Source organism: Spinacia oleracea, chromosome 5 (genome assembly GCF_020520425.1).
Source record: "Spinacia oleracea cultivar Varoflay chromosome 5, BTI_SOV_V1, whole genome shotgun sequence".
Taxonomy (NCBI): domain Eukaryota; kingdom Viridiplantae; phylum Streptophyta; class Magnoliopsida; order Caryophyllales; family Amaranthaceae; genus Spinacia; species Spinacia oleracea.
Window position 1 is genome coordinate 3,005,038 of NC_079491.1, and position 25,538 is coordinate 3,030,575.

The window sequence follows — 25,538 nt, forward strand, 5'->3', positions numbered from 1 at the left end:
AGGCTTTAGCATCTATCATCTCCTCTCTCTCCTTGCATTTTCGCCCTCTCCTTCTTCCTCAGTCATTCGCCATCTCCTCCTTCACACCTTCAGAAACCGCAAAAATGGTGAAAGGTCGTCAAGGTGAGCGCGTCAGACTCTACGTCCGAGGATCAATCCAAGGCTACAAGAGGTAATAACCCAAAAACCTTTTTAATCGAGTTCTGGGTATTGTTTGGTTTGCTTAAATTCGAGTTCTGGTATTGTTTGGTTTGCTTAAATCTTTGTAATTGGAAATGGGGTTTTGATTGTTATTATGTTTGGAATGAAAATTAGGTCGAAAGTGAACCAGTACCCAAACACATCTTTGGTTCAGATCGAAGGAGTGAATACTCAAGAAGAAGTAGCATGGTATTTGGGAAAGAGGATTGCTTACATTTACAAGGCTGAGACTAAGAAGAATGGGTCCCACTATCGTTGTATTTGGGGAAAGGTTTGCAGGCCTCATGGTAACAGTGGTGTTGTTCGTGCTAAGTTCACCTCCAACCTCCCTCCTAAATCTATGGTATTATTCATAATCTCTCTGTTTTTTCAATTTAATTGGGGTTTTGAGTGTTGGAATGTTTGATTTGATTATTTATGTTTTGTTGCAGGGTGACAAGGTTAGGGTTATGATGTATCCCAGCAACATCTAATCTAAGAAGGTATTTAATTTGGTTTTTTTCGTTTGAATGATTAATTTTGATTTTTGTCAAGTGTTGTTAATTGGGTATCATTAAGCTGTATTGATCTATTTTGTATGCATTTTCCTGGGTTGTTAGATTGTAATTGTATTGAATGTTTGTTTGCACAGTTCAGTTTTCCATGGTTACAAAAGCTGTATTGATCTATTTTGTATACACCATGTTCTGTGAGAAGAGAAAACAAAAGTTTGTACTACTCCATCCCTAATTGAATAGGTAACTTTGGTTAGGAAGCGAAAGAGGTAGTAGTATAGGGCAGCACTATGAACACATTATCTTAAGGTTTGAAAAATGTAAGAAATAGTCCAATTATAGTAAGCTTCTTCAAATATCCCAAAAAAAGATAGTTGTTTGGTGTTGATTCGGGAATTGTTGGGTGGCTTTTGATTCATGATTGGAGCTGTTTCTATGGTTGGTTGGTTACCATAATTTACCTTCTTATAAGAGGGGGAGTAAAGACTAGACATTATCTTAAGGTTTGGAATATTTAAGAAATAGTCCAAATGTAATAAGCTTCTGCAACATCCCAAAAAAAGATAGTTGTTTGGTGGCTTTTGATTCGCGAACTGTTTGTTGGCTTTTGATTCATGGTTGGAGCTGTTTCTATGGTTAGTTGGTTTACCATAATTTACCTTCTTCCCTCTTAGTAAGAAAAGGCAGAAAGACTAGATGTTTATGTAAGTCGGATGGGTGAGATTAGTGTAAAGGTAGAGCTTTGGACTTCGTGTGCTCGCAATTAATCTATTGACTAATTCAGGTGGCTAATTGTCAAGATCACATTCTAAGATTGGCCTTTTGTGTTATATCTGGATACCTATATTCTTTTATAAGGGATTTGTACTAAATTTATTAGTGTTGGAGTAAGCAAGAAAAACTCACAACACATTGCCAGATTATTTTTATTGTCCATTGATACCTGCCCTTCACTCGAATCATGAATTCACTTTCTTGATTCTCTTTATGATTAGTAGGAATGTATCTGGTTTTGAAAATGATCGATCTACGATACTCTGCCTTCTGCGAATATGCTTCACCAACAATGTCAGTGATGAACCTAACCCATAGGAAACAAAATTATGCTTTCAGTCCTGTGTTCTATGTTCTATAGGGCAATCTTAAAGGGCCGGAGGGAGCATGTGACTATGTTATAAGGTTTCTAATTGCCCTTGATTGAATTTTTACTAGGCTGACTTTGTCCTTTGTAGTTGAAGTGCCCGAAATTATATGTGTTTTTTACTCTTTTTAGTCTTATCTGTGGAAAGATTAACATTCTACCTTTCCCGAGTCTGTGGTAAACTGGTAGTCTTTGCTGTTGTTTGAACTTGAGGATGAATGCTTATGAAATCCTTCGTGACATTGTATGGTCTTTTTATCATGCTGTTTTATGGTGACAAACATAGAAGTAATCTTTGTTTTCTGTTTAAGCAGTATACTTGGGTTTTTCTAGCTGTATAAATTTCCCTAATTCCCTTGATGGTATATTTGTTTGTCATATCACCCAAATTTCTTTCTTGAGCTAATATTATCTCATGATTCCAATCTTCTGCTTTTGTATAATTTTCCAGCTGGTGGTTTTGTTAAAAGAACAACGATTAGACAGTGGTATTCTTTTGTTATGACTGGATTTCCAAATTGATGGACTGATTTCCCCTAATTTTATTGCAGAAGCTAGAAATACAAAATGGTCAACTGAGGAATCATCGGAGGAGGAGCTATTCACCTGAAATTCACAACTAATATTCAGTTATCTTATCTTAGATAGTACTCCATAAGATAGTTCTGTATTTTGGCCATTATGTTCGAATTTGGATGATTTTATTTGGTTCTGAACCTGAAATTTAGGATTCAATTTTGTATGATGAGTATACTGCTTGTTTTGTCTAAAGTTAGAAGAGTTTTTTTGCTCAAAGTAATCATGGTTTTCTATCTGTTTTGGAAGGCATTATCGTTCATCTTATAATGAGTAAATTGTGTTTGAGGACACCTTCTAATTACCACTCATTCCTTATTGAAATTGGCGTCATTAGCCAATTATTCTCGTCAATAATATAAAGATAATAGTTTCAAATTTCTGTGCTTGCTCACATTACCATTTTTAGAATGTTATACTTCCTTCATTTTTTAATAATTGCACCATCTTGATTTTAGCACTATTCACATATTTTTATATAGTTTTTTTTTATGATTTATATGCAAGGAAAAATATATTTATGTGGGATCTTGTTAGATTCGTCTCGAAATATATTTTTAAATTATCAAATTTTATAATTTTTCAAAATGTATAATGAGAGATATTAGTGGTTAAAATAATGCATTGGCAAGCGTGAAATCTCAGATGGTGCAATTAAAAAAAAATGGAGGAAGTATGTATTAGCAAATGGATCTGATTACTTGCACATGAAAGTTGAAGATGAATTTTGATGCTTTCTTAAGCTTGCAGTCCTATTCAACGGGCCTGGGGCGCATTAAAAGCTGGGTCTAACCTGTTTTAAAACGGGTTGGGCCTTTATTATTATAAATGGGTTGGGCTCTTAAAGAGTCGATGTTTAATGGGTTGTTAAAGAAGGGCTTCCGAGTTAATAAAAAAAGATTGGAAATTTTCTCCCAATCAAATGTCAATTTCATTATGAAAATGCCATTAAATGTGGGGCGTAAGTATAGTGATACGTCTCAATATTTTTTGAGGGAAAGATTGAGCAGCAATATTATTAAATCAAATCTAATTCCACCAAGTTTTGTAACGCTTGGGGGAACGAGTTCATACAAATGCGTTCAGAGTTTTCAATATTATTCAATCTAAACCTAAATAAACCCGAAATTATTTGTCACAAATTAGAACTGAGCCTGATTAAGGAGAAACCCAACCCAAATTTGAACCCAACTTGAATATCACTCCATTTATATTCGACCTGGACCCGGGAGGATAAACAATCCAATCTGACACAAATTGAACTTGGTTCGAGGCTTTACATCGCCCGACCCAAACCCAACCCTAGTACTCGAACTTGTATAATCACATTAGTTTTCAACTTTGTTGTCAAATGATGTTCAGTGTAGCATAATCACATGTATAAGCACTTAGTGGATATCAATTAATTTAGTTGGTAGAGTCTTGAGGGAAATACTCCTAAACCCTGAAATCGAATCTGGTTTACATCATTCGTCGACTTGCCATTTGTGGCTCTCTCTACACGACTACACCCAACAAAATAAAACATACTTTATATACTTGTACTTAGTATGCATGATATTTTATTTATTTTCCTTTTTGTATTTATAAAAACAATAAAATAATTTTCTTTTAACTATTTTAAGAGAATTAAACTTCAAGTGAGACTCTTCAAGAGTCGATAAAAAAGGAATAATCTTTCACACGAAACATTTTTCCGTTTTAAAATAATTACTCCATTTTAACTTTCACGTCCCCTTTTTTATGTCCTGTCAACTAAATTGTCTCAACAGTCGACTAGTCGGCAGTCGACAATTCTTAACTTGAGAAACTAGTGTTGTTCAAAGCATTAACCCCACATAGACCCTGTTTAATATAAAGGCCCAACCCAAAACATATAAAAAAAAAAACGAATAACCCTGAAACACACATTCTTCAATCTCCAGAAAAACAAAAATGGCGACTTGCTTAAGCAACACCACCTTCTCATCATCGTCTTCCTCAAAAGCTCTTCAATCTCTCTGCAAACGATTTCCTCGCCCTCGCTTCCTCTCTCTCTCCTCATTGTCCTCCTCTCGTTCTCCCAAAATCCTACACTTTCTATCTCCTCATCGCCACCTTCGTCTCCGCCGAAACTTCTCAATCCGAGCTGAATCTTCCTCTTCTTCTTCTTCCGACAATGGCGCTAAGTACGATTTCGACCTATTTACTATTGGTGCTGGAAGCGGCGGAGTGAGAGCTTCGCGTTTCGCTGCCAATTTTGGCGCTTCTTCCGCTGTTTGTGAGCTTCCTTTCAGTACTATCTCGTCTGAGACTGCTGGCGGTGTTGGTGGAACGTAATTTCTATATCTCTTGTTAGTTAATTGAACTTTAATTTTTGTTTTGGATTGCGTTTTCATTTAGTAATTAATTATTGATGTTTTTTGTTGTTATTTTGGTGATTGCGATCATGATTTTTTTTAGCTCGTGGAATTTGATGGATTTATAGTTGTTTTTGTTGATGATCATGTCAATGTCAGCTTCTTATTGGAATCGTTGCATTCTGTGAAATTGTGATTAGCAATTAGAATGATGTTAAGCTCTGGCTAGTAAAATAGACCAAGGTTTGGAATCGTTGCATTCTGTGAAGTTGTGATTAGAAATTAGAATGATGTTAAGCTTTTGGCTAGTAAAAAAAGACCAAGTTTTTTTAATACGGTTAGTGCATGTTTGGTATGAATTTAGGAAAAGAAATGGATTGGAAATATTTAAGAAGGAGAAACGGTAATGTTAAGTGTTACCATTATTTGTTATTTGGTATATGGTATACCTGAGGAAAGCAATGTTTTGTATCAAATTAGGGATTGAGGAGGGTAATACTTTGTTACCACAAGGTTAGGAATGGTAACAAATTTGTGGTAATGGTTACCGGAAATGGAATGTGTTATGACTGTTATCCATCTCTCATACCATACAATAGGTAATGAAATTAGTTAATTGATTCCATTTCTTACACTTGAAAAATTATGCTCTTAGTGTGTCGAAAGGTGCTTTTAGTAAAGGAATAGAATGAATGAGAGAGCAGTATATTGTGGAAAATCTCAAGGAGGCGTTTGATGATGGTACGGGAAAGATTATCATAGAAATTCTCCTCCGCGATGTCCTCGACCAATCTATTATCCTATGTTCTTATGAACTATTGTGGAGGTGCATTTTCTCCCCTTACCCGGGCCCATTGAAAGGATAATTATACTAGGTTGTGTTCTCTAACGATTTATTGAAAGGAGTGGCTTGGTTTGATATATACCTATGCTGATTGTGGGTGTTGAGAGCAGGAATAGACATGGCTGTTGGGTGGTATAACAGTGATATTGGTCATGAGATGGGTTAAATCGAGTTTGGTAAGCTTAACTTAAACTAGGAAAGCTCAGATTTGAGCTCGACTTGACTCTACGATAAGCGACCCTGAAATCTCAAGGCTGCCTCTTGAACTTACAAATCTCAACTAGACTCATAGCTTGACTTTAGTTTCAATTACTCCAATTGCTATACTCCATATTGCATAGCCTCTTTTTGGAAATTTTAGGGGCAAGAATGCTATAAGCCTCATAGGTATCTGTATGAAGGAAGTAGAACTATGGAAGTATTGAAAAGTGTGAAATCCATTTTAACCTGTTACAATCTAATTGTATTTGAATATGGAAAATAGATATTTATATAATAAAGAAAGTAAATCAATTCAAAAAAAGGATTAAAGGCATTAAGAAATACGACTTCTTACAAAAATAATAATAATAATAATAACAAACAAAAATAAAGAACATGTCCAAGTTCTCTAGTCTATTTGATACCAACCGACTTGCTAAATTCTTGAGTCAGTCAACTTGGGTAGCTCGTAAGTAACTTCTTGTGTCAGTTAAAATATGGAGTCTCAAGTGTCTACCGTATCCAAAGGATCTGGATAGTTTGGTATGGAGAGCCTATCGTAAACTCACCCTAGTTAGGAACTTCATAATGTTGAGAGAGAACCTCATGTTCATTATACTACGCATTAATCTGCATTTCTTGATAAACCTCTTTGACAACTTTTTTGTACCCCGTTGACCACTTGACGTACTGATTCGTCTTCTTTGGTGGAGTAGAACTAAGAAAGATTCTGAGGATGTATGAATGTATGATGCTGTAATATTTTTGAAGCTGGAGCTTGAAAACCATGCCTTTGAGGTTGTATCAGAGACTGTAGTCTGATGTTTTTTTTTTGTGACTTTATGCAGATGTGTGCTTCGTGGATGTGTGCCAAAGAAGCTACTTGTCTATTCTTCTAAATATTCTCATGAATTTGAGGACAGTCATGGTTTTGGATGGAGTTATGATGCTGAACCCAAGCATGATTGGAGCACCTTGATTGCTAACAAGAATGCTGAACTTCAGCGCCTCACAGGCATCTACAAGAATATCTTGAGTAATTCAGGTGTCACGCTTATTGAAGGTCGTGGAAAGGTTGGATGACTATGTTATGTTAGTACTTAGTAGTTTAAACTTGGTAAGTTGTTTCTCTTCTTTGATGTCTCACCGGCATAACATCATGTTTTTGTCATTTAAAACAGATTGTGGATCCACACACAGTTGACGTGGATGGAAAACTTTACTCTGCGAGACACATTTTGATTTCTGTTGGGGGCCGTCCATTTATCCCTGATATTCCTGGCAGCGAGTATGTTATTGATTCTGATGCTGCTCTTGATCTCCCAGAGAAGCCCAAGAAAATTGCAATCATCGGGGGTGGATACATTGGTTTAGAATTTGCTGGTATCTTTAATGGTTTGGGAAGTGATGTTCATGTTTTCATTCGTCAAAAGAAGATTCTTAGAGGCTTTGATGAAGAGGTACTGTTATGCCTATGATGCACAGCTGTTGGATACTTTCATATCAGATATGGGATTGTTTTTTTAATTCTCATTACTTTTCCTGCTCTGCAGATCAGAGATTTTCTTGCCGAACAGATGGCCGTGAGAGGAATTGAGTTCCACGCAGAAGAATCTCCCCAAGCTATCACAAAATCTGCAGATGGCACTTTATCATTAAAGACCAACAAGGAAACTATTGATGGTTTTTCACATATTATGTTTGCCACAGGTAGAAGGCCAAATACTAAGGTCATCTTTCCTTGCCTTTCTTCAGACATTGGCTTTTACCCATTATATTGGTCATTAATATGAACAATGGTAGTGGCTAGTAGTCAGAGTTTCACCAATTACGTGCTATCTTTCTGACACCCGTGCATACTGCATTACTTATATTATGAGTTCATCTAAGCTGCAGAACTTGGGGCTGGAAGCTGTGGGGGTAAAGATGGACAAGAATGGAGCCATAGAGGTATAAACTTTAACATCAATGATGTTTCTAATTATTTCACAATACTCTTGTTTGTTGCTCATTGTAGTGTTGCTGCAGGTCAATGAGTATTCTCAGTCATCTGTTCCTTCTATATGGGCAGTGGGTGACGTCACTGATAGAGTGAATTTGACCCCTGTTGCGTTGATGGAGGGAGGAGCATTAGCAAAGACACTGTTTGCAAATGAGCCAACAAAACCTGATTACCGGTAATTTTTTCAACCTTTACAACAGATGGTAGTAATACGATATTTATGATACTGTAAAGTCTTGCTGCTGTTGGTATTTGTTAATCTATTGCTTTCAAATACTATTTTTTTCTGGTAAAATTGAACTAGAGCCAGAGCGTTGAATATGAGATGACTAAGAAGATGCCCCCTTAGTATTCTTAGAGACAATGGAAAACCTACCATGGTCCAGTGGGATCCATTTTAGTCAGGTGACACGTGGCCCAAATTGTATCCGTAAGGTGTATTTTCGAACTGTTAAGCTATGATATGCTGATGGGAACCCAACTTAAATAAATAAAAGGGGAGAATTTTAGTTTTGGTTGGTTGCTAAATGGGCCTTAGATTACACTGGAACTTAGCCCATGATAGCCATAAATGACGATGCCCTTTATTGCTATTTGCTATACTATCTTGAACATAGACGGTGGAAAGCCGTAGGGGATTCAAGTAACCTTTCAAGGTCCTTCGGTGTCCACTTTGGACTTATTATATGGCACTGCACTGAAAATCATAAGTTGGAACTCTCAGGCTCATTTTGATGGTTGAACCTTCAAAAATCTTTCTTGGGGCCAACAAGATCTACCAATATGCTGTTTGATGACTATGAAGGGGCCTTGTATAATACCAAACCCCATTAAGACTGACGAGGGCCATTAGGTCATGAAAGCTATAAACATAGGCTGATGAATCTTGAAAATAGATGAAGAGAAGTCTATCAAGCAACCTTTTGAAATCCAGTGGGGGTGAGGAAGGGCTGATTGGGACCTCAAAGTACTAGCTACCAGATTATTAGTGTTATTCAATGTTGAGCAGTTAAGCACCAACCCCCCAGCCTGACTCAGGCCATTCTCAAGGTTCCCAAGCAACCTTCATCACAGATTGCATCAGGCAAGGATCACTCTTCACCTCGTGGAAGCTCATTTTAAATCATGAAATCCTTACCAGGCCATGTAAGTCAGAGAGAAACCTCTTAAGGTCATATGACCTCTGCTACTGTAGAAAGACTGATAGATAGGATCATAGGGTCATGCCCTGAAGACCCTTTTAATTTTTAAATACTCTCAAAAGATCATGAATATATCAGGCTGTAGAGTATATAGTTACGCAGGTATGCTTTCCCTTTTTACTGGCCAATTTTAGTGGGAGTTTGGGACATAGATTTTGACCAGCAGAATGGATGCCATCCGTGCCGATAAGCCCACCTTAGTGGTTGGATGAAAGTTAGATAATAAGTGGCAAGACTAGGGGATCTCATTGGCATGGCTTATTACAAAATCAATCAGTGGCGAACCTTGGCACAAATTGGACCTTGGAAGGAAGTCTTTCTATTTCGTAATTGTTTCAGTACTGTCCGGTCCATATTTCTGTATACAAGCGCATTTATTAATCTCTGACTCTGCCATGTAAGACCCTTAGGACCTATATGGAAATTTTGGACCTTTTTTTTTACTTGAGTCCTTATTGGTTTGTAAGCCACAACTTAAATTCACTTGTTGCAAGGCAAAGCCCGCACCATGTCTTGTACCTAGTGAACTTGGTGGCTAATCTCATCATAAATTGGATCAAGATTCAAATTGGCCATAAGTTATTTCATGCGTCTAGTTGATACTTCAAGCCTTCAAGAAGAGGCCTGTCAAGAAGGCCGCAATTATACTTGTGCCCCCAAGGTCATGGTGGAAAATATTGGAGAAATTTTTGGGTTAATCGGGTATCAGAAGGTCATATTTGGAACACTTAAAACTCACTTTCCATTCTATATGGAGTACTGAGTTATGGACATCTCTTGTTTGTTAGATCTGTCAAATTTTTAACAAAAGGCCTCATATTATTTTGTCAAACCATCCTAGAGGATTTAACAAATAAGCTTTCTTGAGGCCATGGTAATGGTAAACTTTGACATATATTTGGAACAAATACTTCATAGAGGGCCTTGGGTCTTAACGGTGTTCAGGACCATGAATATCACTAAACTCATGATGTACCTTGCCCGTTCCAGAAACTCACTGCTGAGCCGTTCTTAACAGAAATTGGAGACTTATGGTGCCAAGTGGCAGCAATGCCCTGTTCTTGTTGGTCAAACATAGATAGACTGCACTGGGGCATGGCCCATAGCAAAGACCATCACAAAGCCTATTACCAATGACTGTTCCTAGCAACTTACCTAGTGCATAAGAAGCCAAGATTATAGAAATCTTGAAGACGTGATAAGTATCACTTGACTTCACAATTTGTGAAGGGTCTTTTCCAGTTTCTAGACCTACTCCTTGACTTACAAATGAAGAATTTTTCGGTTAGGATTATATTATAGGAGTTTGGTGGTTTGTGGTTTACTCATATTCCACAGAGAAAATCTTGTTATCTTCCTCCACTCCTCCCACGGACAGGGGACATCAGGCAAGTGAGAACACGCTCCCGGCTTCCCTGGTGCCTCGTTCCTTGTGCCTCCGTTGGTGCTTGGGTCGAGCTAAGTCCACACACAAACCCCCAACACTAATTTGATAGGTACTTTTTTTTAAATGGGTTCATTTTGAATAGTCGTATACAATGTATAAAAAGGCTCGAGGTGAACCAAGGTGATAGAGATTTCCCTGCGCCTTAAGCACAGCTCAGTGTGCCTAATTGAAACAAGACACACCTACAAAGTAAAAATCTGGTGAAAAACGTTGTAACAGATAGATAATTGTTGAAGGTGTCTGATTCCTGATATTAAGTCTGATTCTTTAAATTGGATTACAAATGTCCGATGCCTGATTATATGTTCCCCCTCTGTGCAGAGCTATACCTTCTGCCGTGTTTTCTCAGCCACCTCTCGGCCAAGTTGGCTTAACAGAGGAGCAAGTAAGAACTTATCTACCACTCGATTATTAGTCATTGTTGATCAGTTAACTTAAAATTGCTGTGTTATGCAGGCCGTAGAAACATACGGTGACGTTGATGTTTACACTTCAAACTTTAGGCCTTTAAAGGCCACTTTATCTGGTCTTCCAGATCGTGTTTACATGAAACTTCTAGTCTCTGCGAAGACTGGCAAAGTCCTTGGATTGCATATGTGCGGAGATGATGCACCAGAGATAGTGCAGGTTTATGCATAACCTGTCTTTAGGTTACGTAGCAATAATTTAATTATGTAAGTATCTGTAATTTAACTGGTATTTTTAAAATCTCAGGGGTTTGCAGTTGCAGTGAAAGCTGGGTTGACAAAGGCAGACTTTGATGCCACAATTGGCATTCATCCTACAGCAGCAGAAGAATTTGTTACAATGAGGACACCTACACGCCAAATTCGCAATGGCCCACCAAAGGTCAGACACTTGGGCTCCGTTTGGTTTGATGTAAAACGTTTTAAGTGTAAAATGATTCTCCAAGGAAAACATTTTTCAAGGGAAAATACAATTCCAAACTAGTTTTCCTCTGTTTGGTCGATGGTGAATATTGAGGGGAAGAAGGGAGAGGGAGTTGAGGAGGAAAGGTGGAAAATTGGAAAAGTGGTTTCTCTCCCTTTCAAATGGAAAAGGTTTTTCCACCTTTGAGGGAGTTATGGAAAATTGCTTTCCATCCATTGCCAAACCAAACAACGTAAAATGGTTGAAAGAGGGAAAATAGTTTTCCATGAAAACGTTTTAGACCCTACCAAACGGAGCCTTGGTTATGATTATGCTAATATGTACTGATGTGGTTATGCACTGCTGCCGGTTTATGCTTAATTGTCATGAAATAATAATCTAGTACTCCGTATCTGCTATGAATATATGCTATCTCATTGGTCATTGTATGATCCTAAGACCTCTAGTTTTATTTTCAAGATACATATTGTGTAATAATCAGATAGATAGTGAAATCCATGTGTTAGACCATTTCATTTTTCAAATAGAGCTTTGATATCTTCCCTGTTCAGGGCAAAAAGGATTCCGAGCCTCAACCTGCTGCAGCAGTTTAGGTTCATGTACGGGCTGCATTGGGAATCAGAACTGTAACTCTTAGCAAGGTACAAAGTCTACATTCATGTATTTTTTTTTTCAAGTTGATTTTGTATCATTAAGCAGACAATTAATTTACTTCAGAAAAAAAATGTAGAAGTTAAGTGTTCAACTCTAGTTTTATGCAAAGATACCCCTTGCCATCTAGGTTCTTCATTAATGGCACAATTGGCCAAAGAAGGAACATTCTTCCTTTCATGGGGCGTTTGGTATGAAAGATAAGAATAAGAGGGTGGGATAAGGAATTCGTGACTCGTGAGTGGGATAAGGATGAGGATTTCCCTTTTTTTATAAGTGGAAAAAGTTACTAAACTACCACTCTCTCCCTCTCTCCTCCCTCCCTCCTTTTCATTAAGGGTAAAGTTGTCTTCTATTCCCTAAATCCTTACACCACATCAAATTAGTGGGATGATGGGGGGTTATCCGTATCCATCCCTTCTCCCCCTAACAAACACCCAATCAGTGTTTTTTTCTGAGAGAACATACGATTTGTTAGATTGATATTTATTATACAACTGAGGGATAGCAAGGTTTGTAACCTTAGCTACAATCCGCATTCAAATTTATCAAACTCTTTGTGCATCCATGCTTTGTCAGGAACCTGTAGCTCGCTTTGTTATCTTATGGAGCTTAAAAAGTAATGCTGTTTCAGCATGTTTGACCACATTGCTCATATGAATTTCAATGAATTCAAAACCCTTAGGGGAATACTACTAGGCTTTTAGTTCTTGGTGTCCTGGGAAAAATCACAACCTTTGAATGGGAGAATTTTTAGGAAATAATTATGGACAAACATTTTGCGCCTGGAATTAAAGAAACGACATATTGATGTTTCTTGTCATAGGGTTGTCAATTTGCTACATTCCTTACGCTGCTGTTTTCTTCAAGCTTAGCCTGGTTTAATCTGGTTTTCCCATCACCGTACTCCTGTAATGATTATGTGAATTTCAATGAATTCAAAACCCGAAGGAGAATACTACTAGGCTTTGAATTCTGGGTGTCCTGTGAGAAACATAAACTTCATGGAAAAATATTTAGGAAATAATTATGAACAAATGGACAAAGATTTTGCTCCTAGAATTGAATGAACAACATGTTCATGTATGAATGTATCTTGTCAATTTGCTACATTCCTTATGTTCAAGTTTAGTCTGGTTTACCCCTCATCCTACTCCTATAATGATTCCTATATTTTATTCCTATATTTGCAACAGTAACAAGATCCTTGCTATAACGAACCTCTCAAGCCAATTTTGCCTCATTCGTAGGGTGATTAGTTCTCCCCGAGCATGAACATTGAAGCTTAATGCTTGCCAATGCCGAAGTCTTCAACCAGAAAACCTGTACAATAATGGAGTTTATTTGTTGTAATTATGAGTAATGTGCATATAACTGCACATTTGCGCTTACTGAAAGGTTGATTGTTCTGCTGTATACATCATCCTTTATCTGGAAATTGTTCAGATATAAGTTTGTAGATTTTGATTAGGCAATAAAGTTGAGTTAATTATCCAGTTTGTTCAGTGTGCTTCTTTCAGCCTCAACCTGTTGAAGGCTTGACCATGTATTCAGAAGCATGATATTATTGTAACTTGGGCTTCATTTGGGTGGGTGTAAAACGTTTTTCTGGAAAACAATTTTCCACTTTTCAATCATTTTACGTTGTTTGGTTTGGTAATGTATGAAATATAAATTTCCATAACTTCCTCAAAGGTGGAAAAACATTTTCCATTTGAAACGAACGGAAATCACTTTTCTATCTTTCCTTCTTACCTCCATCTTTCTTCTTCCATCAATCTTCACCCATTTCCCCCAATTGTCGTCTTTCTATTAATTTTGTTGTAAGGGAAAATTGTTTGGAATTGTGGTTTTTCCTTGATTTTTTTTTCGTGAAAACGTTTTACGACAAACCAAATAGAGCCTTATTACAAGAGTACACAACTACATATACAAACGTTTATCATTCACACTTTGTACCTCGTACTCACTAATTGACACCTATGGATATCGAAACTCCGTGATGGCGTGATCTACAGCTGAGCTTGTACATGATAGAGGTCAGTTAGTGATATTTACGGGATTCGATCTCAAATCATATCATACAACCCCGACTATTGGAATTATACCTGTTAAGTGGGCTGGGGGGCAGTAAAACCCGTATCCAACCCATTTTTTTAAAAGCCGTATAAGTCGGCCTGGTCCGGCCCTAACCCGGCCCGTTGAACATGGGAATGAGTACTAGTGTGTAAGTCCAAGTTGTTTAAGATGGTGATGAGTACAATCAGGATGATCATCAAGAATATGACGCTCTTCCTGGATCCAACGGCCATCTTTACTCCTGATCATCCCTCTATTTTGATCCTGTCTCCAATAAGGAGGGATTTGGTAATGATCTTTCAAAAAATCACAAGATTTGTTCACTAATGCAATGTCTCTTCCCATTGTTAGATGGAATCTTTTCCCTTTTCCATGGTACCTGCATTACAAATATAACATCACATCAATATGGATATATTTTTGGATTGGAGGGAATAATATCATATCTTCAAATATGGGGAATTCTTATAAAAGACGGTATGATGGATTCTTATTCGACAGATCAAGTATTAGTTAATCAAGAGTTGATGAAAGCAAAAGGGTCTCATATGATATCTATCCATAAAAGACGGTAGGGTGAATTCTTATTCGTCAAACCAAGTATTAGTTAAACATACGTAGAGTTAATGAAAATTAAAGGCTAACACAACATATCTGAGAACGGAGAGGCGGCTAACCGTTATGTGTTTATAAACACCTAACAGGGGTACGATATACCATTGTTTTTTTTTAATACTATTATTCTTTATACCATTGTTCTTTTTTATACGGAGTACCATTTTTCATTTTTGATACCATTGAAAGTTCAATATATTTACAGAATAGTCATGTTATGTTTTTACCAACACATAGCAGTTTTTGATATTATCTGTTTAAGGACGGTACAATGGATTCTTATTCGTTAGATCAAGCATTAGTTAAACATATTGTAGACTTGATGAAAATAAGAGGCTAACATATCTGTCCATAACATTTGGTCATTGTTATGGGTCGTTTCGTACCGCGCGTTTCGTGGTCGGTTCCTGTGTTTAAGGAGCAGTTGTAGCTGAGTCATGGAAGACTTGTTGGACAAGGTCAAAGAGGTTAGCAAAGATAAAGCAAACGGTTGGAGGAGATCAAGGAGTCAGTTGAGCAATTCAAGGAGCACTACTAGCACAACTCTCTCAACAAATACCGCACCTAAAGTCTTATATAAAGACCAACCGGATACCTCCCTAGGGAGGAGGGGGCATTATCATCACACTATTCCCCTAATGCTCCTTCTCCCGTAGCTCTGACAATTAACAAGAAGGAGCTTGTTTCTATTACCTCCACATAAGCATTCCACCATCACTTTCCATACATTAGCTACTATATTTTATTCCCACCATTCTCCTAATCATCACTGCCTAAGTCCCTTGGATGGAAAATACGTACTAACCAAATACTTTCTTCCTGATATATACTTCATGCCTCGGATTACCTAGCTTCTATCGTATTACGAGCGGTATTATCCCAATCTACCTACGATCCTATACGACCTTTTACTTATGGGTTATATCAGCTACATTTATAGATACACGCAAATAAACATTGTATTTGTACTCAACTAGGCTTTTTACGCCCGCAACATAGTAGATTGGTGGACTCATTGCCACCCGCGGTTTTTATCCCTTTCGGGTTTTCCGCGTCACCATCTCTTGTCTCATCTCTCTTTATTTTCTGCCCTTTATTTCCTGTCATTCATTTGCTATATTTAATCTAGTTGTCTATGTCCCAACCAAAGGTCGTCCATACGAAATTTGGCATAAACAGTTTGGCGCCGTCTGTGGGGAGATGGCTAGATTTATCTTCAAACACATATCCACAAATATCCTCTCAAACACAATATTCGACCCACTGGGGCTCACCAATAAAGTTACCGCCAGGCGAGGGATTGTTGTCATACTGTGTCGCCACCATGAAATGGAGCTGCGTCAGGGCACATGTCGTCGACATGACAGGTGTCGTCGACGGGTCAGGTGTCGTCGCGGGTCAGGTGTCGTCGGCGGGTCAGGTGTCGTCGACGGGTTAGGTGTCGTCGATGGGTCAGGCGTCGTCGACGGGTCAGGCGTCGTCGACGGGTCAGGCGTCGTCGACGGGTCAGGCGTCGCCGACGGGTCAGGTGTCGCCGACGGATCAGGTGTCGTCGACAGTCAGGCGTCGTCGACGGGTCAAGTGTCGTCGGCAGGTCAGGTGTCGTCGCCAGGCTCGTTGGTCGATGGAATATGGTATGACGTCAGGGTACATGTCGTCGCCAGATCAGGTGTCGACATCAGCAGGTGTCATCGCTAGAAGTGATGCGTTGCAGTGGTCGAATTCAACCTAGATGATGCATATCGTGACAACAACAACACCAACACTTGATGACATCGAAAATAGGTACTAATATTTATAATATTCAACTCTAATCGTTTGGCCTCGTTTTCGAATACGTGACAGGTTTCGGTCTAGACGTCACGGACCATCGTGCAGATGTCATCACAAACAAGATACAATATGAGTTGTCTCGTACCTTGATAAGATCTCGAGACGATTTGATCACTTGACGTCGCGAGAAGTATGGTATAAAACTCAACCCCAGTGATTTTAATTTAAACTAATATTATTTCTAGTCCTTGTTGTCACTAAAACAGATGCGAACACGTGACGTCATCCACCAATGACATGACGTCAACATAGTTTCGTCCGACGTCACCTCCACATCAGTCGACGACGTCTCCAAAAACGAAGGCGACAAATGGAGATTCAACAACAAATTGTCGGCAATACTAGATTTTGTGGCTAACTTCAGTCCAAGTATCAAATTGGAGAATTTGTAGTTGTCCTGAAGTCGCCACAGGGGAGCATATAGTATACTCTATCTCATTTAATTTTCATATAGTATACTTTACTTGATTTGCTTTTTAGATAGTATACTTTGCTTGTTTTAATTTCCAAAAGCACTTTGAAATATATGCTATACGTTGTTATCCCACTTTTTGTACTAACGTCGTCACCACTTGTCGTTTGATCATGTCGTGTCGCCAAGCATTGTCTTCTCTACAGGTACTGACGTGTCACTTGGCAAGGTCGTGAGTAAAGCAGGCGACCAACGTTAGAAGGCCGTGAGAATATACCAGGTACATGACATCGGGGGCTCAACATCAAATGGCTATTCACACAACCGGACCCAAAAAACATAACACCTCAAAGTGACTTCCCACATCAACATTGCCAAGCCTACAACACAATCACCTCTCGAAAAATTAACCTTTCGCCATCACACTTTCCATGTCATCATATTTTCACCCCACACCAACATCAAACTACTTGACATCATAAACGCAACGACGTGTCCTTTTCCCATGTCCTCATCACCAAGTTCTTCATCAGCACATCATAACGCGTTGTTACAACAACATGTCACGACAGCAGGACGCGATCAGCCACACAAGAAGATAAGAAATCATTTGGCATCAAGTATGACACATAGAAATAAATATCTAACATTTTTAATTTCTTTGGTGATAGTGTTACACGAGGTCACGACACGACATGAGGTCACGACGGCACAACATGACGCCACGGCAGCAAGTCACGACAGCAGGACACGACCATTCCGGTTACCCCCATGACGACAAGAAGTTTCTTGTCGTTAAACATGTATGTATGACAACAAATTACCTTGATCATGACGGTACGCCCCGACGCCACGAGATGGCAATGACCGATGACACGACGCCACCAGCCTCTACTGAGAAAGCTAAGGAAATCGGAATGTCGAATAATCATCATCAATGACCATGATGACACATGAGTAACTTCTAAACTATTTTTCACACAGTTTCTCATTTCAATTCATTCATTGTTGTTCTCTTGTATTAATATGTCTCGTATTCAACATTCATCAAGTTAACTAATAAACTATTGCATCGCACCATGAATATCTCGATTTCTCTAATGACTAAATCATTTTATCAAATTGTTTCGAGGTAATTTGACTTGACAGGACGTTTAGAGGTTGCATCATGCTGGCACGCATGTACGACGTCAAATATATACAAACGTCATCATATATGTGGCCGACTTCAGTCATGATATCTTCCTAAAGCCGCCACAGGGGGGCAAGATAATACATACTCCAGTTCAATTTAATATACTTGTTACAACTTTGAAATTTAACTAACGATGTGATACAATTTATTTTCATGGTGATCTTGTCGTGAGATTTTGGTAACAGGTACGACGCTAAGACAAATGTACAAACATTGGGGGCTCAACCACTATCACATGTCGAAATAGGCGGATAAAGAGAAGTCATTGGGTTTCCCAAAGACGACAAGTGATAGGACGTCAACCGATTAACAAGAAAGGATCAACCAATAAGTCGACCAACGTTAGAATGGACAGTGTCAAGACCAGCGATGTGTCGGCCTCATTCAACGTGACGGGACGACGCCAGATGTGACGACGGTGGTACAAGCGATGACAATGATCTCAGGAACGAAAACAAGATCGTCGACGAGAGGTGTCACGACATCAGGACAATGCTGCTGATTGTAGAATCGTCATCAAGGGACAGTCAGCGACACGACGTAATTTCGTAACAGAGCCCATATTAAGTAATATCTAACACTTACTTCGTGCGTTAATTAATTTATTACATTTTTCAAGACACTACGATTAAAGTTCAATTTCAGTTTTTGTTATCTGTCGCATTGAATATATCTTTCCAAACGCAATTATATTATATTTATGTTTCATCTTATTTATTTGAAAATCAACGCTAACATCGCATCAAGCGAACGTCCACCTCTACCTTTTCTATTCTCTACAGATCACTTGTTGACGATATCACCAACGACAACAGCAACGAACGACATCATCAGAAGACGACATCAACGAACGACGCTATCAACTACAAGCGACAACGTCTCCATGGTCACGACCCTTAAACTAATTGGATCCCAACGATGACATGTCGCTTCTAAGCGCGAATACTACAGACGACCCAGGTACTATTTATGCGCACATAACTTCGTTCTTTGAGTACCTCACAGGTGACATCTATTCCACAGCGAACAACAGAGACAGCGTAAAAGCTACCGACATGTATGCACCCCCGACGCTTGTCCAAACGCCTAACCAATCGCCAAATACAAAATAGAAAAACACACATCTTTCCCCCTCAACACTGACCAAAAACAAAGCAAGCCCAAAATGCTCAAAACCTACTTAAATTGCTGTTCTAAGAATCCCATAGGCTAAAGTCTTATGCCATAGACTACACCATCAAAACATCTTATCCCTTGTCCTCGTGTTATAGAAAACCTTGCAAGCCTTCGACTCTTCCTGACATTCGTCATATGGCTGCTTCGAACCATCCACTTCATTCACCTGTAACCTCAACTTAATCGCCTGCCACCTACCCTCACACGACATTACTTCCGACTAAAATAATTCGACCTTATGCCCACTCGACGCGACTTCCCTCTTCAAATTCTTCACATGACTACGAACAAACGAAGAGGATTATATCTCCTGCATACAATGGATGTCACACAACAGCGACAATAGAGGCACGCCTGTAAACATCAAACGGCCAACTAAGATACAACATTCGTCCATGGCGCTCGTAAATACCAGACGACAGACTAAGATACAATAGTCGGCCATGACGCCTGTTAACACCAGAGTACAAACCAAGATACAACAGTTGGCCATGACACATGTTAACATCAGACGACAGACTAAGATACGACAGTTGGCCATGACGCCTGTTAACATCAGAGTACAAACCAAGATACAACAATTGGCCATGACGCTCGTAAGCATTAGATGACGGACGAAGACACGAAGCTGGCCATGACGCCAGATACCTAACTAAAGTTACATCTTAACGTGTTTCCGAGCAGGCTTCTTAAGAATTACATTTTGTTGTCTTATGTTCGTTAAGCAAAACGATCCTTTCACAAGATGTCAGGTTTACATCAAAGTTGATGACACCAACGTCGACATGAAGACGCCAATATACGCATGACGACATCAAGTGTCAGAAACCATGGATGACTCCAAGTGGCGACGCCATTGATCATGATTAAGTATGGAAGACGACGGACAGGACGAAGACAATGACAGATTAGCATCGACAACAAATGAACGCGGTGATAGGCTTTGAATATTATTTTTCTAACTTTCGGCTCGCTACAATTAGAAAAATGGGGGCTACTGTTATGGGTCGTTTCGTACCGCGCGTTTCGTGGTCGGTTCCTGTGTTTAAGGAGCAGTTGTAGCTGAGTCATGGAAGACTTGTTGGACAAGGTCAAAGAGGTTAGCAAAGATAAAGCAAACGGTTGGAGGAGATCAAGGAGTCAGTTGAGCAATTCAAGGAGCACTACTAGCACAACTCTCTCAACAAATACCGCACCTAAAGTCTTATATAAAGACCAACCGGATACCTCCCTAGGGAGGAGGGGGCATTATCATCACACTATTCCCCTAATGCTCCTTCTCCCGTAGCTCTGACAATTAACAAGAAGGAGCTTGTTTCTATTACCTCCACATAAGCATTCCACCATCACTTTCCATACATTAGCTACTATATTTTATTCCCACCATTCTCCTAATCATCACTGCCTAAGTCCCTTGGATGGAAAATACGTACTAACCAAATACTTTCTTCCTGATATATACTTCATGCCTCGGATTACCTAGCTTCTATCGTATTACGAGCGGTATTATCCCAATCTACCTACGATCCTATACGACCTTTTACTTATGGGTTATATCAGCTACATTTATAGATACACGCAAATAAACATTGTATTTGTACTCAACTAGGCTTTTTACGCCCGCAACATAGTAGATTGGTGGACTCATTGCCACCCGCGGTTTTTATCCCTTTCGGGTTTTCCGCGTCACCATCTCTTGTCTCATCTCTCTTTATTTTCTGCCCTTTATTTCCTGTCATTCATTTGCTATATTTAATCTAGTTGTCTATGTCCCAACCAAAGGTCGTCCATACGAAATTTGGCATAAACAGTCATACCGTTATATAAGACCTACTTTATGAATAATACTCCAATTAATTATTTATCCATGCATTATTGTAGGGAAAAAAGAGCAAAAACAAGAAAAGGATATAATTAAAAATAGACTTACCCATCAAGTAGATGTAAGTGGGCCTCCAAATTGTGTGAACAAGTTGGGTCGTTGGTGTCTTTAAGAAATAGAGAATTCTTATGATCCAAAGCAAGCTCCACGCCTACATGACAATAACTCCAAGGTGACCATTGGGCCAATTTTAAATAACCCGATGGTAATTTTTCATTTATTACTAATCCTGGTGCTTTAGGAACCATATCATGCACATTTACCACCCTAAGCACTTTCACCCCTAGCTCCTCCAACCTCTCCTTAAACCTTAAGTTCCCGACCCGCGGGCCCGAGAACGAGATCACGCTTATCGGTGTAGCCCGGTTGCTTGACCCGATGTGGATACCCGTCTCGGCTATATCATAGGCACTTAAAATGGCTAGGGCACTACCCAAGCTATGGCCCGTTATAGTTATACTCACTTCTTCGTCGTGGTACAACTCTAAAAGTCGTTTCACCTCGGTTAATATTTGTTCTCGGGCCGAGAACTTGCAATACCGGCAATCTGGGTCTTTATCGGCGTAAAGGTCCAAGAACCCGGATTCGGCCTTGACATTTTGGTCCGGGCACGGGATTTTCTCGTCGGATACGGGCCTAAGGAAGTCCATAAGATCATGGACCCACTCACGACGGGTCACCGTACCCCTCCAAGAAATACTTATATCCCTACGGCCCAATTGTTTGGACCTCTCGTCGTTGGATACCGCCACGTACCCGATCCAATTAGCATTCTTGGACCAAACTTTGGGCCATCTAGAGTTCCTAAAAAAGTTAGGTAAGTTAATATTGGATGTAGCATACAAGTATCTTGTTACATCATACCCATAATCCTCCATTTCAAGACCTTTAAAGAACATGTGCCTTGAATACCTACAACTCCCACAATATTTTGAAAATGGATCAAAATCAAACGCATCGTAGCAGGCTTGGGCCATTTCCCCATACCGGATAAGTTCGGCCCGTAAGAGAGAATCCATTGGATCAAGTAGCCCGGCCCAATCATTCTCTCCATGAATCTCCCTCCAACGGCCCACTAACTCATTATCAGCCCTTTCCTTCATTACAGGCCCAGGCCCAGGCCCATACACTTCCCTTCCATATTCCACTCCTGTTTCTCTCCAAGGCTCAATCATTGTATAGGACAATGCATCATTTGTTCTTGATAAAACTTGCACAACCGAACTTGGTTTAGTGGTAAGGATTGCATCTTCGGGCCTCCCGGACGGGTATTTTTGGGTCGAAAGCGTCACCGGAAATGGGTTTTCGGGCCGAATGGAAAGATTATTATTATGGTTTGTGGTGAAGGGAAGAGCTTGCATATTTGAGAGAGAAATTGACATTATAGAGATATGTAAGGAAAATGATGTTAGTGATTATGATATGAATATATAGGACTAATAAAAAAAAAGCTAGTGGGATACGACAAAGTGATAAAATTAATTCAAACACATGAATCAAGATAACAAAATTAAATATACAAATAAATAAACAAAAGCATGGGATAGCCATTCTGGCATATCGATCTTTTATGTACTTCCAATAATACAATGCGATATGAATCCCTTACAATGCGATATGATATCCCTTTTTATATTTGAATGTACATAGGGGGAGTTTTGGCTCCACGTAGTCTCATAAAATATAGCATGTAAGTTCTCACGTTGATAAAAAATTGTAAAAAAAAAAAAAAAAAAAAAAAAAAAGTACGAGTGAGACTAAGACTAAGGGGTTGTTAATAGATCTGTCAAACGGTCGGTTGGGTCGGGTTTTAAAAAAATGTATGTGATTCGAGTTAATTCGGATCGGTCACTTTTGAATTCGGGTCAGCAAATCCTTGTTCAAGATTCAAACTTTTGGGTTTGGCTTGAGATATATTAAAACGCGTATTATATTTTCATTATTTTTGGTGATAAATACACAAAATATGCGCACAAATTAATAAATTTAATACTTCCTCCGTCTTTTAATACTCGCAACGTTTGTTAGTTTCACGCATGCCAATGCACAACTTTGATCGTTTATATCTTAAATTCTCTCTATGCAAAAATTATAAAAAGTTGATATTTTGAAAATACACATTGAGACGAATCTAACAAGATCCCACATGACTATGTTTTATCTTATATAAAAAACACTACGAATAGTCAAAGTAGATTATATGAATAGTGGCAAAAGTCCAAACGTTGCGAGTATTAAAAGACGGAGGAAGTACATAAATTTATATTTAGACAAATGCAACCATAAAATGAGGTATATTTCAAATCAAAATCATATTACACCCAACAACAGTACTAACAACGTGTTTATTTTGTTTAAAATTCATCATAATCTCATTTATTACTGAAAATACAACGATTTCAATCGGTTAGGTAAAAAATGGATAAAACCAAATTTTGAGTCTGCCACTGTATGAATATTATGATTTCTTGGAAGGTGGGGGTATTGAATTATGAAGTATGTAATCAAGTTGTGTAGTTTAATGTTGTGTTTAGTAGTTAGACGTACAAGGTCAATAAGTCAAGGCCACGACCCACGATGCTATCAAAATAGTGTGAATGAGTTGGCAAACTTGCTAATTAATCAACTAGTGTAATTTAATCTTTTGTCGATATATGATCATTGATTGCATAACCATTATATGTAAGACTGCAACAAGACTAACAAGAAGATATTATCAATGCGAAAATGATAAAGGTCGCAACATGCGACCTTTAAGCCTTGTTACAATGATGACATGACATGTTTATGTGTCATGATTAAGTTGGAAACTAAAATATTTAATTTATATATCCTACTTTAAATGTTTCAAAAAAAGCTAGGAAAATCTTAATATTCTAATTTGTTTCCTTATTTATATCGACTACCTTATTTACATATTTTCATAGTAAAAATATTGCATTGATAGTAAAAATATTATTATGACTCATAGCCTACGTGTCGCCTATATGTACCAATTAAACTGCGACACGTAAGATTGCGACAACTAAATATTGTCGCAACTTGCGACCTTTATCATCACCCCATGATATGGAATCTAAAGTGCAGTTCCCCTAATTTATTTGGTTCGATCTTATTTTTTTATTACAAAATAAAAAAAACATTAGAAAACTAAATTGCATACTTGCAATATTATCTCCTATTTACACCACTCTTTATCAAAGAAAATTCAATGAAAGAAGTGCACTATCACGTCTGTACATGAACAATTTTTTATTGGTTGTACTGTTGTAATCTTGTGCGCACTTTAAGATATACGTAGTAGCACTTTAGGAATCAAGGGCAAAGAATGACGTTTGCGAGTTTTGGTAGGAACGATGAAGTTTGTAGATCTGTTATAGCAGAGGCGGTATTCTTCCTCCTCAATTCCTCTTGTAATGATACCAGTATTTTGAAACATCATAGCCAATGTTGTAGCTCGTTCTTGAACTGTGACAGATGTCACTTCAACAGGCAGCAGGTTGAGAGATAATTTTCTTCTGAGTCATGGAAACAGAGATGCTAGGAACGAAGACAACACGGAAAGAGATATTGACATTCTAGCAACACGGAACGAAGACAACAAGTTTTGAAATTTGCGATTGTTATGGAAAAAGATGTAACAAGTGCACTATCACATTTGTACATGAACAATTTTATTGGTTGTACTGTTGTAATCTTGTGCGCACTTTAAGATATACGTAGTAGCACTTTAGGAATCAAGGGCAAAGAATGACGTTTGCGAGTTTTGGTAGGAACGATGCAGTTTGTAGATCTGTTATAGCAGAGGCGGTATTCTTCCTCCTCAATTCCTCTTGTAATGATACCAGTATTTTGAAACATCATAGCCAATGTTGTAGCTCGTTCTTGAACTGTGACAGATGTCACTTCAGCAGACAGCAGGTTGAGAGATAATTTTCTTCTGAGTCATGGAAACAGAGATGCTAGGAACGAAGACAACACGGAAAGAGATATTGACATTCTAGCAACACGGAACGAAGACAACAAGTTTTGAAATTTGCGATTGTTATGGAAAAAGATGTAACAAGTGCACTATCACATTTGTATATGAACAATTTTATAGGTCGTACTACGTAATCTCATACGCAATTTAAGATACTAGGGGGAAACGAAAAACATGTGATATATTGACATTGTAGGTAGATATGTTTTGAAATTAGTGGATTATTATTATTTGTCTACCAGTGGCGGTGCCAGGATTTTCTCATTAAGGGTTCGAAAAAAGGGAGTCGAACCCCTGACCTTTGCTTTGATAACTAAAGAAAAAACCGTTGTAGCGCCTATGTTGTTTGTGTCATATTGCGCTTTCTCTATTACT

The 25,538-nt window shown here is 38.5% G+C and overlaps 3 protein-coding genes across 6 annotated transcripts; 2 read left to right on the plus strand and 1 right to left on the minus strand.

Moving 5' to 3' along the window:
• Positions 1-8: 8 nt before the first annotated feature.
• Positions 9-2,635, plus strand: LOC110783846 (60S ribosomal protein L35a-3). The gene is made up of 4 exons (XM_021988238.2): positions 9-172; positions 316-544; positions 633-683; positions 2,388-2,635. The coding sequence occupies exons 1-3, from the start codon at positions 105-107 to the stop codon at positions 672-674; spliced, it is 339 nt and encodes a 112-aa protein (XP_021843930.1). The 5' UTR covers positions 9-104; the 3' UTR covers positions 675-683; positions 2,388-2,635.
• A 1,650-nt stretch (positions 2,636-4,285) lies between these two features.
• LOC110783828 (glutathione reductase, chloroplastic) lies at positions 4,286-13,626 on the plus strand. Of its 4 annotated transcripts, none has more exons than XM_021988214.2 (11): positions 4,286-4,727; positions 6,645-6,870; positions 6,978-7,256; positions 7,350-7,526; positions 7,693-7,746; positions 7,825-7,973; positions 10,769-10,832; positions 10,904-11,074; positions 11,162-11,296; positions 11,890-11,979; positions 13,186-13,626. In XM_021988214.2, exons 1-10 carry the CDS (start codon positions 4,348-4,350, stop codon positions 11,929-11,931), a joined length of 1,677 nt encoding a protein of 558 aa, XP_021843906.1. In that variant the 5' UTR covers positions 4,286-4,347; the 3' UTR covers positions 11,932-11,979; positions 13,186-13,626. The 4 variants fall into 4 exon arrangements, with proteins under 4 accessions (XP_021843906.1, XP_021843910.1, XP_021843918.1 ...); XM_021988218.2 differs by having other exon boundaries at positions 13,240-13,626; XM_021988226.2 differs by having other exon boundaries at positions 11,899-11,979.
• A 199-nt stretch (positions 13,627-13,825) lies between these two features.
• LOC110782251 (phospholipase A1-Igamma2, chloroplastic) lies at positions 13,826-22,768 on the minus strand. Its single transcript, XM_021986370.2, has 2 exons — positions 21,230-22,768; positions 13,826-14,447 (listed from the first exon to the last, which is right to left on the minus strand). The coding sequence occupies exons 1-2, from the start codon at positions 22,561-22,563 to the stop codon at positions 14,210-14,212; spliced, it is 1,572 nt and encodes a 523-aa protein (XP_021842062.2). The 5' UTR covers positions 22,564-22,768; the 3' UTR covers positions 13,826-14,209.
• Between the last annotated feature and the right edge of the window lie 2,770 nt (positions 22,769-25,538).

Bases quoted from the DNA above. Each gene is read 5' to 3' on its own strand.
- LOC110783846 (XM_021988238.2), top strand. From the start codon at position 105: ATGGTGAAAGGTCGTCAAGGTGAGCGCGTCAGACTCTACGTCCGAGGA. The intron at 173-315 runs GTAATAACCCAA...AATGAAAATTAG, and splicing joins TCAATCCAAGGCTACAAGAG to GTCGAAAGTGAACCAGTACC. The intron at 545-632 runs GTATTATTCATA...GTTTTGTTGCAG, and splicing joins ACCTCCCTCCTAAATCTATG to GGTGACAAGGTTAGGGTTAT.
- LOC110783828 (XM_021988214.2), top strand. From the start codon at position 4,348: ATGGCGACTTGCTTAAGCAACACCACCTTCTCATCATCGTCTTCCTCA. The intron at 6,871-6,977 runs GTTGGATGACTA...CATTTAAAACAG, and splicing joins TTATTGAAGGTCGTGGAAAG to ATTGTGGATCCACACACAGT. The intron at 10,833-10,903 runs GTAAGAACTTAT...TGTGTTATGCAG, and splicing joins TTGGCTTAACAGAGGAGCAA to GCCGTAGAAACATACGGTGA.
- LOC110782251 (XM_021986370.2), bottom strand. From the start codon at position 22,563: ATGTCAATTTCTCTCTCAAATATGCAAGCTCTTCCCTTCACCACAAAC. The intron at 14,448-21,229 runs GTAAGTCTATTT...TTTGTAATGCAG, and splicing joins CACTTACATCTACTTGATGG to GTACCATGGAAAAGGGAAAA.